General features: G+C 37.0%; 1 protein-coding gene across 10 annotated transcripts in view; it reads right to left on the reverse strand.

The window, feature by feature from the left end:
• Positions 1-13204, reverse strand: part of CCDC171 (coiled-coil domain containing 171) — a 446519-nt gene that overhangs the window by 178456 nt on the left and 254859 nt on the right. For 8 of the 10 annotated variants that reach the window (XM_055092101.2, XM_055092103.2, XM_024930188.4 and 5 more), the window contains one exon: positions 11562-11747. In XM_055092101.2, the coding sequence (XP_054948076.1) occupies positions 11562-11747 (186 nt within the window). Of the gene's footprint in view, positions 1-4021; positions 9482-11561; positions 11748-13204 lie in introns of those variants that run through there. The other 2 variants (XM_063594484.1, XM_063594483.1) reach the window with 1 other exon arrangement.

The raw sequence follows: 13204 nt of genomic DNA on the forward strand, positions 1-13204 counted from the left end.
TGGACAGCATTATGTGTTATTTCCTCAGCTTTCTTACAATTTGCTAATATACTTCATCAATGTCTACCCAATGTTCACTGAGTTCATAATCTCCATGACTATATTTTCATGTCTTAACTTACAACTTCTATTCATACCTTATCTCTTAGAATGCTTGAAAAAACACTTAAAAGTATCTGTTTAGCTGATTTCAATTCTTCTAGTATTTCTACCACCTAAAGTGTAAATTTTCTCATTTGATGTGCAATTCATTTTTGCGTGATTTGTAATATTGAATTCTATTATCAAATATTGAATTTTTTTATAAAAGTCTTGACTGTATTCTTTGAGATGCAGAAACATCCCTACTTGAACATTTTCATGTTTCCTTCTACAAGGTCACACTGGTGACTGGACTGTACCATTTTAAAGATTAAATCTCAACTAAACAGTCCCTGGATCATTAAGGTGTAAACTAAGACCCTGTGTGTGGCACAGGCCTAGGTTCCAGTTTCCTTAGTAACTTTTCCTACCCACAGTCCTGAGTAGATGTCAAATTCTCATGTAGCTGCTAGGCAGAGATTTTCTCATCCACATTTCATAGTAGGGCAGCCCTTCCAGATGCCTAGCTTTACACAGGTAGATCTCTCCTAGTCTCTGAGGCTTAAAGCCTAGATTTCCCTAACATTATTATTATCAACTCTGGCCTCCAGCTAGGTTTGCACACCCCATTGAGCTAATTAGACTTCAGCTCCTTCTCATCATGTGGTGTTGAGTCCTCATCATTTGGTGTTTTGGTCCTCTTTATTTCTTGAACCTGAATATTTTGCTCTCTTTAAGCTTGGCTATATACCCCAAAATTCATGTTATATTTTTTGTAGTTTCCACTTGCTATGGTTTGAATGTGTTTCCCAAAGTTCATGTGTTAAAATCTTAATCCCCAATGCAACAGTGCTGAGAGGTGAGACCTTTAAGAGGTGATTAGGTCATCAGGCTCTGCCATCATAAATGAATTAATAAAGTTATCATGGGAGTGAGTTAGTTATAAATTAACCGATGAAATAGGGTTTCTTATAAAAGGAGGGGTTTGGCCCCCTTCCCTACTTCCTTCCCCCAGAGAGTGCAAGCACACTCTCTTGCCCTTCTGCCTTCTGCCATGGGATGACACATAAAGAAGGTCCTCACCAGATGCCACAACTTGATATTGGTGCCAGCCTCCAGAACCTTGAGAAATAGATTTCTACTGTTATTTAATTACTCCATCTGTGCTATTTTGTCATAGCAACACAAAATGCACTAAGACACCACTCTCTGTGTTTGGAGTGGGAAGAGAAGTCCTTTCATGTTAGCAAAATCCTGACTTCAAGAAAGTGATGACAGTAGGAGAAACATACATTACAAGACAATTCCAATTAAGACTACAGATCTAAAAGTCCCAAGTGAAAAATTAAGAAATTGGGTGCAGCAATATATTTTTAAAAAATCATCACGACTACATTGGGTTTACTTCAGGAATACAAGGCTGGTTTAACATTAGAATACTAAAATATAACCCAAGGGTCAGCAAACTTCTGATAGGAAATATTTTAGGCTTTGTGTACCACATGCCATCTGTATCACATGTTGTTCTTTGGTTTTATTTTTTATAATCCCTTAAAAATCTAAAAAACCACTCTTAGCTCACAGTCTGTATAAACACAAATCATAGTTTGCTATTACCTGATATAATTCAACATGCCAACAGAATGAGTGGGAAAAGTCATATGATTATCTAAATAGATGCATAAACTGTATTTCATAATATCCAACATCCATTCATGACTTTTCTTTTTTTTGGTGGGGGGGTGGGTGCGGGGACAGAGTCTCGCTCTGTCACCCAGCTGGAGTGCAATGGCACCATCTGGGCTCACTGCAACCTCTGCCTCCCGGGTTCAAGTGATTCTGCTGCCTCAGCCTCCCGAGTAGCTGGGATTGCAGGTGCCCACCAACACGCCTGGCTAATTTTTGTATTTTTAGTAGAGACGGGGTTTCACCATGTTGGCCAGGCTGGTTTTGAACTCCTGACCTCAGGTGATCTGCCCACCTAAGCCTCCAAAAGTGCTGGGATTACAGACGTGAGCCACTGTGCCCGGTCCATGATTTTTAATTTATGCATAATGCAGTAAGATAACTTCCTTAACCCAACAAGGATTATCAACTAAAAACCTATATCAAACTTCCTTCTTAATGAAGAAAGAAAGATTTTCTTTAAGACTGGAAACAAGATAAGGATGCCTACCACCTCCACCTCCACCCAACACTGTATCGTAGCCAGTACAGTAAAGCAGGAGAAAAAAAAACCTAAAGGAATAAGGTTTGAAAACAAAAAACAAAACTATCATTATAGAATAAATATTACTGTCTATGCCCCAGAGAGTATAGATAAAATATTAGAAATGACAAGAGAGTTCAGCAATGTGGCTGCATATAAGATTAATATATCTGTCACATCTATAATCCCAGCACTTTGGGAGGCCAAGGCAGGCAGGTCACGAGGTGAGGAGATCGAGATCATCCTAGCCAATATGGTGAAACACTGTCTCTAATAAAAATACAAAACTTAGCCAGGTGTTGTGGTGTGTGCCTGTAGTCCAAGCTACCTGGGACGCTGAGGAAGAAGAATCACTTGAACCTGGAAAGTAGAGCTTGCAGTGAGCTGACATCCAGCCACTGGGAAGAGAGTGAGACTCCGTCTCAAAACAAACAAAAAAAAAAAACAAAAAAAAACCTTGGAATAAGTGCGATGTGGTGCTGAGAAGAATGTATATTCTGTTGATTTCGGGTGGAGAGTTCTGTAGAGGTCTACTAGGTCCACTTGGTGCAGAGCTGAGTTCAATTCCTGGATATCCTTTTTAACTTTCTGTCTCATTGATCTAATGCTGACAGTGGTGTGTTAAAGTCTCCCATTATTATTGTGTGGGAGTCTAAGTCTCTTTGTAGGTCTCTAAAGACTTGCTTTATGAATCTGGGTGCTCCTGTATTGGGTGCATATATATTTAGGATAGTTAGCTCTTCTTGTTGAATTGATCCCTTTACCATTATGTAATGGCCTTCTTTGTCTCTTTTGATCTTTGTTGGTTTAAAGTCTGTTTTATCAGAGACTAGGATTGCAACCCCTGCCTTTTTTTGTTTTCCATTTGCTTGGTAGATCTTCCTCCATCCCTTTATTTTGAGCCTATGTGTGTCTCTGCACGTGAGGTGGGTGTCCTGAATACAGCACACTGATGGGCCTTGACTCTTTATCCTGTTTGCCAGTCTGAGTCTTTTAATTGGAGCATTTAGCCCATTTACATTCAAGGTTAATATTGTTATGTGTGAATTTGTTCCTGTCACTACGATGTTAGTTGGTTATTTTGCTCGTTAGTTGATGCAGTTTCTTCCTACCCTCGATGGTCTTTACAAATTGGCATGTTTTTGCAGTGGCTGGTACCGGTTGTTCCTTTCCATGTTTAGTGCTTCCTTCAGGAGCTCTTGCAGGGCAGGCCTGGTGGTGACAAAATCTTTCAGCATTTGCTTGTCTGTAAAGGATTTTATTTCTCCTTCACTTATGAAGCTTAGTTTGGCTGGATAAGAAATTCTGGGTTGAAAATTCTTTTCTTTAAGAATGTTGAATATTGGCCCCCACTCTCTTCCGGCTTGTAGAGTTTCTGCTGAGAGATCCACTGTTAGTCTGATGGGCTTCCCTTTGTGGGTAACCCGACCTTTCTCTCTGGCTGCCCTTAACATTTTTTCCTTCATTTCAACTTTGGGGAATCTGACAATTATGTGTCTTGGAGTTGCTCTTCTCAAGGAGTATCTTTGTGGCGTTCTCTCTATTTCCTGAATTTGAATGTTGGCCTGCCTTGCTAGGTTGGGGAAGTTCTCCTGGATAATATCCTGCAGAGTGTTTTCCAACTTGGTTCCATTCTCCCCGTCACTTTCAGGTACGCCAAACAGACGTAGATCTTGTCTTTTCACACAGTCCCATATTTCTTGGAGGCTTTGTTCATTTCTTTTTCCTCTGTTTTCTCTAAACTTCTCTTCTCACTTCATTTCATTCATTTGATCTTCAGTCACTGATACCCTTTCTTCCAGTTGATCAAATCAGCTACTGAAGCTTGTGCATTCATCACGTAGTTCTCGTGCCGTGGTTTTCAGCTCCATCAGGTCATTTAAGGGCTTCTCTGCATTGGTTATTCTAGTTAGCCATTCGTCTAACCTTTTATCAAGGTTTTTAGCTTCTTTGCGATGGGTTCCAACTTCCTCCTTTAGCTCGGAGAAGTTTGATCATCTGAAGCCTTCTCTCTCAACTCATCAAAGTCATTCTCCATCCAGCTTTGTTCCATTGCTGGTGAGGAGCTGCGTTCCTCTGGAGGGGGAGAGGTGCTCTGATTTTTAGAATTTTCAGCTTTTCTGCTCTGTTTTTTCCCTATCTTTGTGGTTTTATCTACCTTTGCTCTTTGATGATGGTGACGTACATATGAGGTTTTGGTGTGGATGTCCTTTCTGTTTGTTAGTTTTCCTTCTGACAGTCAGGACCCTCAGCTGCAGGTCTGTTAGAATTTGCTGAAGGTCCACTCCAGACCCTGTTTGCCGGGTATCAGCAGCGGAGTTCCCTTTGAAAACTGTCACAGACAGGGATGCCCTCTCTCACCACTCCTATTCAACATAGTGTTGGAAGTTCTGGCCAGGGCAATCAGGCAGGAGAAAGAAATAAAGGGTATTCAATGAGGCAAAGAGGTAGTCAAGTTGTCCCTGTTTGCAGATGACATGATTGTATATTTAGAAAACCCCATCGTCTCAGCCCAAAATCTCTTTAAGCTGATAAGCAACTTCAGCAAAGTCTCAGGATACAAAATCAATGTGCAAAAATCACAAGCATTCTTATACACCAATAAGAAAAACAGAGAGCCAAATCATGAGTGAACTCCCATTCACAATTGCTTCAAAGAGAATAAAATACCTAGGAATCCAACTTACAAGGGATGTGAAGGACCTCTTCAAGGAGAACTACAAACCACTGCTCAAGGAAATAAAAGAGGACACAAACAAATGGAAGAACATTCCATGCTCATGGATAGGAAGAATCAGTATCGTGAAAATGGCCATACTGCCCAAGGTAATTTATACATTCAGTGCCATCCCCATCAAGCTACCAATGACTTTCTTCACAGAATTGGAAAAAACTACTTTAAAGTTCATATGGAACCAAAAAAGAGCCCGCATTGCCAAGACAATCCTAAGCAAAAAGAACAAAGCTGGAGGCATCACGCTACCTGACTTCAAACTATACTACAAGGCTACAGTAACCAAAACAGCATGGTACTAGTACCAAAACAGAGATATAGATCAATGGAACAGAACAGAGCCCTCAGAAATAATACCACACATCTACAACCATCTGATCTTTGACAAACCTGACAAAAACAAGAAATGGGGAAAGAATTCCCTGTTTAATAAATGGTGCTGAGAAAACTGGCTAGCCATATGTAGAAAGCTGAAACTGGATCCCTTCCTTACACCTTATACTAAAATTAATTCAAGATGGATTAAGGACTTAAAAGTTAGACCTGAAACCATAAAAACCAGAGAAGAAAACCTAGGCAATACCATTCAGGACATAGGCATGGGCAAGGACTTCATGTCTAAAACACCAAAGGCAATGGCAACAAAAGCCAAAACTGACAAATGGGACCTAATTAAACTAAAAAGCTTCTGCACAGCAAAAGAAACTACCATCAGCGTGAACAGGCAACCTACAGGATGGGAGAAAAATTTTGCAATCTACTCATCTGACAAAGGGCTAATAACCAGAATCTACAAAGAACTCAAACAAATTTACAAGAAAAAAACAAACAACCACATCAAAAAGTGGGCAAAGGGTGTGAACAGACACTTCTCAAAAGAAGACATTTATGCAGCCAACAGACCCATGAAAAAATGCTCATCATCACTGGCCATTAGAGAAATGCAAATCAAAACCACAGTGAGATACCATTTCACACCAGTTAGAATGGCAATCATTAAAAAGGAAACAACAGGTGCTGAAGACAATGTGGAGAAACAGGAACACTTTTACACCATTGGTGGGAGTGTAAACTAGTTCAACCATTGTGGAAGACAATGCGGCAATTCTTCAAGGATCTAGAACAAGAAATACCATTTGACCCAGCCATCCCATTACTGGGTATATACCCAAAGGATTATAAATCATGCTGCTATACACACACATGCACACGTATGTTTATTGAGGCACTATTCACAATAGCAAAGACTTGGAACCAACCCAAATGTCCAACAATGATAGACTGGATTAAGAAAAGGTGGCACATATACACCATGGAATACTATGCAGCCATAAAAAAGGATGAGTTCATGTCCTTTATAGGGACATGGATGAAGCTGGTATCCATCATTCTCAGCAAACTATTGCAGGGACAAAAAACCAAACACTGCATGTTCTCATTCGTAGGTGGGAACTGAACAATGAGAACACTTGGACACAGGAAGGGGAACATCACACACCGGGACCTGTCGTAGGGTAGGGGGAGGGGGGAGGGATAGCGTTAGGAGATATACCTAATGTAAATGACTAGTTAATGGGTGCAGCACATCAACATGGCACATGTATACATATGTAACAACCCTGCACGTTGTGCACATGTACCCTAGAACTTAAAGTATAATTTAAAAAAAGATTAATATATCTATCTATTCATGTGTCAGTTACTTCGTTGATCTTACTATTTGTTGGCTTCTGAAGGAACTAGATTAGGCAAGCCTTTTCCCAGATAGACTTTTGCCTTAGCTTTTGCTTAAAACAATGAAATACTATTGATTATCACTTTCAGGTTATTAAGCAATTTCTTAATGTCAGAGCTTTAGGTTCAAGCTCCTATCTGCTGGTGGAACCCAAAGCTTAATCTCCTATTTCCAGGATTAATATTGGTATAGGTTGAGCATCCCTTATGTAAAATGCTCAGGACCAGAAGTATTTCAGATTTTGAATATTTTTGCATTTTGGAAAGTCTGTATTATTTATATACTTACTGGTTGAGCATCCCAAATCTGATAATCTGAAATCCAAAATGCTCCAATGAGCATTTACTTTGAGTGTCATGTCAGTGCTCAAAAAGTTTGATTTTAGAGGATTTTGGATTTTGGATTTTCAAATTAGGGATGCCCAACCTGTATCTGCCTCCAGGACAAACCTAGCAACTACTCACGGTGTTAACTTTGATTTCCACATACTGACGTTTGACAATATTGTCATTTGTTTTATTTTTGTCCTTGGAGATTTCCTTTATGTGCATTTATGCAATAAATGCACTGCATTTATTGCAGGGAATGTCTAATCCAAGATTTAGCTGTATTAAAACAAAAGGCCATTCTGAGAATCCAGTCTAAATTATTATTTATAAAAACTATTACATATAAAGGAATGATTTAGGCTGGACACAGTGGCTCACATCTGTAATCCCAGCACTTTGGGAGGCCAAGACAAGGTGATCGCTTGAACTCAGGAGTTTGAGACCAGGACTGGGCAACATAGGCAGTTTCCATCTCTACAAAAAAATTTTTTTAATTAGCAGGGTGTGGTGGCATGTGTCTGTAGACCCAGCTTCTTGATAGGGTGAGGCAGGAGAATTACTTAAGCCTAGGAGGTTGTGGCCTGGGCAACAGAGTGAGGCCCTGTCTTTTGAAAAAAAAAAAAAAAAAAAAAGATATGATTTAAATCAAAATTCCCAAAATGTTAAGTGATTGCTTTCAGATTATAAATCATAGATAACTTGTTTTTTCTTCTGTATCCATATCTTCTACTCATGATCTTATTTTGTTTTTAAAAAGAAGAAACAATACACTTTGTTTTTTAAAAGAAGTTATGCACAGGACATATTTAAAAAAGAACTTATTTTTAAAGCATTACTGAAAACACAACAGAATATTTAACAAGTATACACTTGCTTTTCAAATAGAATCTTAATTCATTCTCATAAACATCCTGTAACTTAAGTATCATTATCCTTATTTCTGCAGAAGAGGAAACTGAGGCTCAGAAGGTTAAGTAATTTGCCCAAGCAACAGAGCTGGGATTTGAATTCAGGAATACTTGTTCCAAGGCCAGTGCTTTTTCCATTGAACCATGTTGCCTCCCACAAGAGAGCATTTTCACATTACCACCTGCTAGTTCTAATTAAGAGATAGTAATTAAACAATTCTCCATTCCTGACAACAATATTTAAGCTACTGGCAATTTAAAAAAATTAACATGAACAGCTCTTTATCTGCTTAAAGATATTATACCTAAACACAAACTATAACAGAGAAAAAGACTTCAATATGACAAAGATGCTTTTCCAAAGCACAGTTCATTACATTATCTATTAATAGGACATGAACCATAAAAATGTTGTTTAATGACCAATATGCTTATAAAAATTTTCAACTCCACTAATAATAAAAGAAATACAAATTAAAGTAACAAGGACATATCTACCAAATTGTCAAAAATGTTTTAAATAGTAATAGCCAGGTAGGGCCAATATCTCCTATATCTTAGGAGAGAATGTAATCAGTAGAAACTTGCTGTAGGCCAATTGATAATATGTACATTTTTTAATGTATGTGGTTTCTGACCTAGTAATTCCTCATCTAGGAATTCATCCTGATGAAATAATCACAGATATGTGCGTAACATTTAGATACCAGGTTGTTCATCTTGATACTTACTTATAATAGCAAAAGGAGACAGAGAAACAGAAGAGAAAAAAAGGAAGAAGAGGAGGGAAAGGAGTGAGAGAAGGAAGAGGAGGTGGAGGAGAAGGAGGAGGAAGAAGCTGGGATAAATCTAAGTCTATAATATTAAATTAGGTTAATAAATTATGTACAGTACATTGAAGTGATTACCAGAAGCTGTGAGTGGGGATGGGCAAATGTTAATCAAAGGGTACAAAGTTCCCGCTGGACAGAAAGAATAAATTTTGGTGATCTATTGCACAGCAAGGTGACTACAGTTAATAATAATGTATATTTCAAAATGGTAAAAAAAAAAAGTGGATTATCACCACAAAGAAATGGTAAGTATGTGAAAAGATGAATGTTAGCCTGATTTGATCATTCCACAATGCATACATGTAGCAAAACATCAAAATACACCCTAAATGTATGCAATTATTTGTCAGTTAAAAAGAAAAAGAAAAAATATACATCCAAAAGAATTCAACCAGCCAGGAAATGATGATACTGTCACGCGTGTCCATACAGAAGACCACCTAAACAGGCTTTGTGTAAGCAACAAGGCTGTTTATTCACTTGGGTGCAAGTGGTCTGAGTCCGAAAAGAGAATCAGCGAAGGGAGATAGGAGAGGGGCAGCTTTGTAGGACTCGGGTAGGCAGTGGAAAGTTACAGTTGAAGGTGGTTATCTGTTGTCGGCAGGGGAGGGGTCAAAAGGTGCATGGTGGGGAGATCATGAGATCCATTGTCCTGGAAAAGAATGTCATAAGGTTGATTGATCAGTTAGGATAGGGCAGGAACAAGTCATAATGGTGGAATGTCATAAGGTGGGTTATCAGTTAAGGCAGGAACTGGCTGTTTCACTTCTTTTGTGGTTTTTCAGCTGCTCCAGACTTCTTGGCTCCTACAGGCCATCTGGACATATATGTGCAGGTCACAGATGTTACAATGGCTGAGCTTCAGCTCAGAGGCCTGACAGATACCACTATACTTATTAGCATAGAAAGAAATCCTTGACATGGTATTTGAAGTAAGTAAAAAACAATATGTATAATATAGTATGATTGTATTTTTATTAACCTATATTCAGTTATATTTCTATATTTTTAAAACATAAAGTCTGGAATATATATATCAAAATGTTGATGGTAGATATATCAGGTGATATGATTTGAGATTATTTTAATTTTTCTTTATCTATATTTTCTTATTTTTCCACAATGAATATTTATTACTTGCGTAAAAAAGTGAAAAAAATTCACAGTCATATCGGTTGGTAAGCAAGAATGCTCACAATCTATTACTAAGTAATACAAGTAAGTTTCAAAACAGTATATAAGTACATTCTCATTTATGTAAGAAAAATAATATGCATTAGGTTGAGCCATTTGAAATTCCTGGCATTTGTCTAGTTTTCACTTATAAAAACAGCAATTTCAAATGGTTCAATTTAATACATATATTTGGAAAAACATACTCTAAAATACTAATACCATCCTGGTCGTTTATTCCTCTTCGTAAAGGACATCTATATTTTCCTCTTTAAATTCACGTGTATTTTCCTGCTTTAGATTTCAAAATTTTCTAATTTTCCTGAAAACTAAATCCCAGTTTCAACATTTACAGGATACCCTGGGCAAGTTTATTGAAGTCTCTAAATTTAAACAAAAAAAAAATCAAAATCATAATAATAGTACCTACCTCACAGAGGTAGTTTAAAATGAGTAATTCATGTAGAGACAGTAACACAGAGCCTGGCAAATATATGCTGTCAATCAGTGGAACATATGATGTGGTGGTTAGGAAGACGGATGTGAAATCTGACTCCCTAGATATATTACTTACTAAGAAATGTGTAAGTTATGTCACCTCTCTGGATCTGTTTTCTCATTTATAAAACAGGAATAATCCCATACAGTTTGTGTGAAGAGTACCTAAGTGTTTTATAATCCCATACAGTTTGTGTAAGGAGTACATAAGTGTTTTAAAGTAGTTAGCATAGTGCCTGGTAAACAGGAAGTTAACAATAAATTTTGGCTATTTTATCATTGATCATAATAGTATTATTAAGATATCAGAATAAATAGATATTATTTGTATAAGTTAATACCAACTCTGAGTTGATTAACTGTATTACGTATGATATCCTATATAGTGGCTGTATCATTTTTGTTTCCCTGGATTTAGTTCCATTCCAACGTATATAATCTCACTAGTGAAAAATCCACAAGTTTTATAATCAAAAACTAGAATTCTATTATACTTTGTAGGCAACATTTAAACCCATTAATGAAATTTTCTCAGTGACAACTTTTAAATGATAGCTTCTCTTTTTCCTTTGAAATACCTTTACCACAAATATATGACAGAGAGAACAACTCTTTCTAACCAAACCTCCCTTCTCCCCAAATATGTACTTATATAAGAATCAGACCCAGACCAAAACCTTCCAGAATCCAAAAGATGCGAGGAGTTTCCAAAGTCCATTGGGTACAAAACAAGAAAAGGAAAATTCTAAAGAGAGGAAGAAATAAAGAAGATAAAAGAAACAAAAATTTATTGTTAATTTTATTGTTAATAATAATTGTTATTATTACTGGAAAAGACCTTCACTTCGTTTTCAACCAGCAAGTAAAGCCTACTTTTACCTTCTCGATACATGTGAATGCAGGCTTATAACTGAGGTCTCAGAAACATGTTTCATTCTATCCTCATAGAATAAAATTTTACATCTTGGGATCTATTCCTATTCAGGAGATATCATAATTCCCTCTAAGATCCACACATAGATAAAATATCCCTTTATGCAAACATCTCTTTATTCTCTTACCTTAACAGCTTCTCCAAGAGTTTGGTTTTTGTCAGCTTCCTCACTGGAGTGCAATTCAAGTCTATAATTCAATTCCTGTAGTTGTTGTGCCTGTTCATTCAATAGCATTTGTGCCTGTTGTTCCCGAAGTAATGCATTATTTAGTTCTTCACATGCACTTTCAAACTTCTCATGGGTGACCAATTTCTGTAAAAAGCAGGAGGGGGGAGAATCAGTTATAAAGCTAACTGCATTGTTGTATCATTTCACCTTCAAAACTAAAGGAATATAATACAAACATTTCTAGGCACTTGATACATTAAAAAAATACAATTAGCTTTTCTTAATTGCTTAAGTCAAGATAAAAATACTACTGTGATTTTTAAAGCACAACAGCCACACTTAGTTATCATTTTCAGTCAAATAAAATCTTAGAAAACTCATTTTAAATTCCATATGAATCCATGATGCTCAGTTTACATTTTCATACATGAGCACTTTTTATAAAGATTATGATTGTGGGAATTAAAACCTTTAACAAATTCCTTGGCTTTTAAGTGATCACCTAGAAGTTTGTGTTCAGTGTATGTTATTATTCAGGTCTCCCGGTCAAATATCTTCTCCTAGGCAGGTCTTACATGACTACACCTCTCCAACTCCCACTCACTCTATTATACCATCTTGTTTTATTTTCTTCACAGCCATTGTCATTATCTAAATTCATCTCACTTTTTTTATTGCCTGTCCACACCCTGCCACCAACCACACATATAAAGGTATAGCATCCCCAAAGCAGGGGCTTCATTTAGCTTTTCATCCAACATAGAGAAGAGTGCCTGGCACTCAGTGAGTGTTCAATATTTGTTGAATGAAATAATATTCATATATACACATCTGCCAACAAAATCTACACCATAATACACAACATGGTTTTTACAATATCATGACTGCTTTGGAGGGCACAGTACTCTGCTCTGGAATAACTAATGACAGTTCTAGACAGGGATGGAGAATCCAAGTATCTCCTGTTCAAAACATTTAAACAAATGAAATCTAGATACAACAAACAACAGAGACATCGTGAAGTATAAAAAAGAGGAAGGTTTCACAAAAGGTAGATAACCTGAGAAATATATATGGAAAACTCAAAGGAACGATTCAGGCCACTTAAATACACAAGTTATACATGTATCTATTTAAAAATTCTAACTTTCCCATTGTAAAAAAGGATGTGAGGTGGATTAATATCATTCGCCACAAATATAAAGCAGGTTGATTTGAAATTTTAACAAATCTGGGAGGAAAAAGCAGGGAAAAAAATCCTTTTGATTCTAAGCATCTAGTAACTATTGTAACTGAATACAGACTTTGTCTTTTATTTTTCTGACAAATAAGACAAAAATAGAAATGTGCATAGTCACAGTTTCCTCGTGGGCCAACAACAGCAAGCATGCAATTCATATAAAGAGAAAGACTTTTGCTGAAACTAAGTTTTAGGATAAATCAATTACATAGGTCCTTCTATATCATAATACATAAGCACTCAGTTTTATTTTGGCACCAGGTACCCTGCCTGCCACTTCTATGAAGCAACTGTCTTTTAAAACTCATTTCTCTTTTTAAGGGTGCATTCCTCAAAAATTTAAGAGTGCATTTCTCAACAA

Source organism: Pan paniscus, chromosome 11 (genome assembly GCF_029289425.2).
Source record: "Pan paniscus chromosome 11, NHGRI_mPanPan1-v2.0_pri, whole genome shotgun sequence".
NCBI classification, from domain to species: domain Eukaryota; kingdom Metazoa; phylum Chordata; class Mammalia; order Primates; family Hominidae; genus Pan; species Pan paniscus.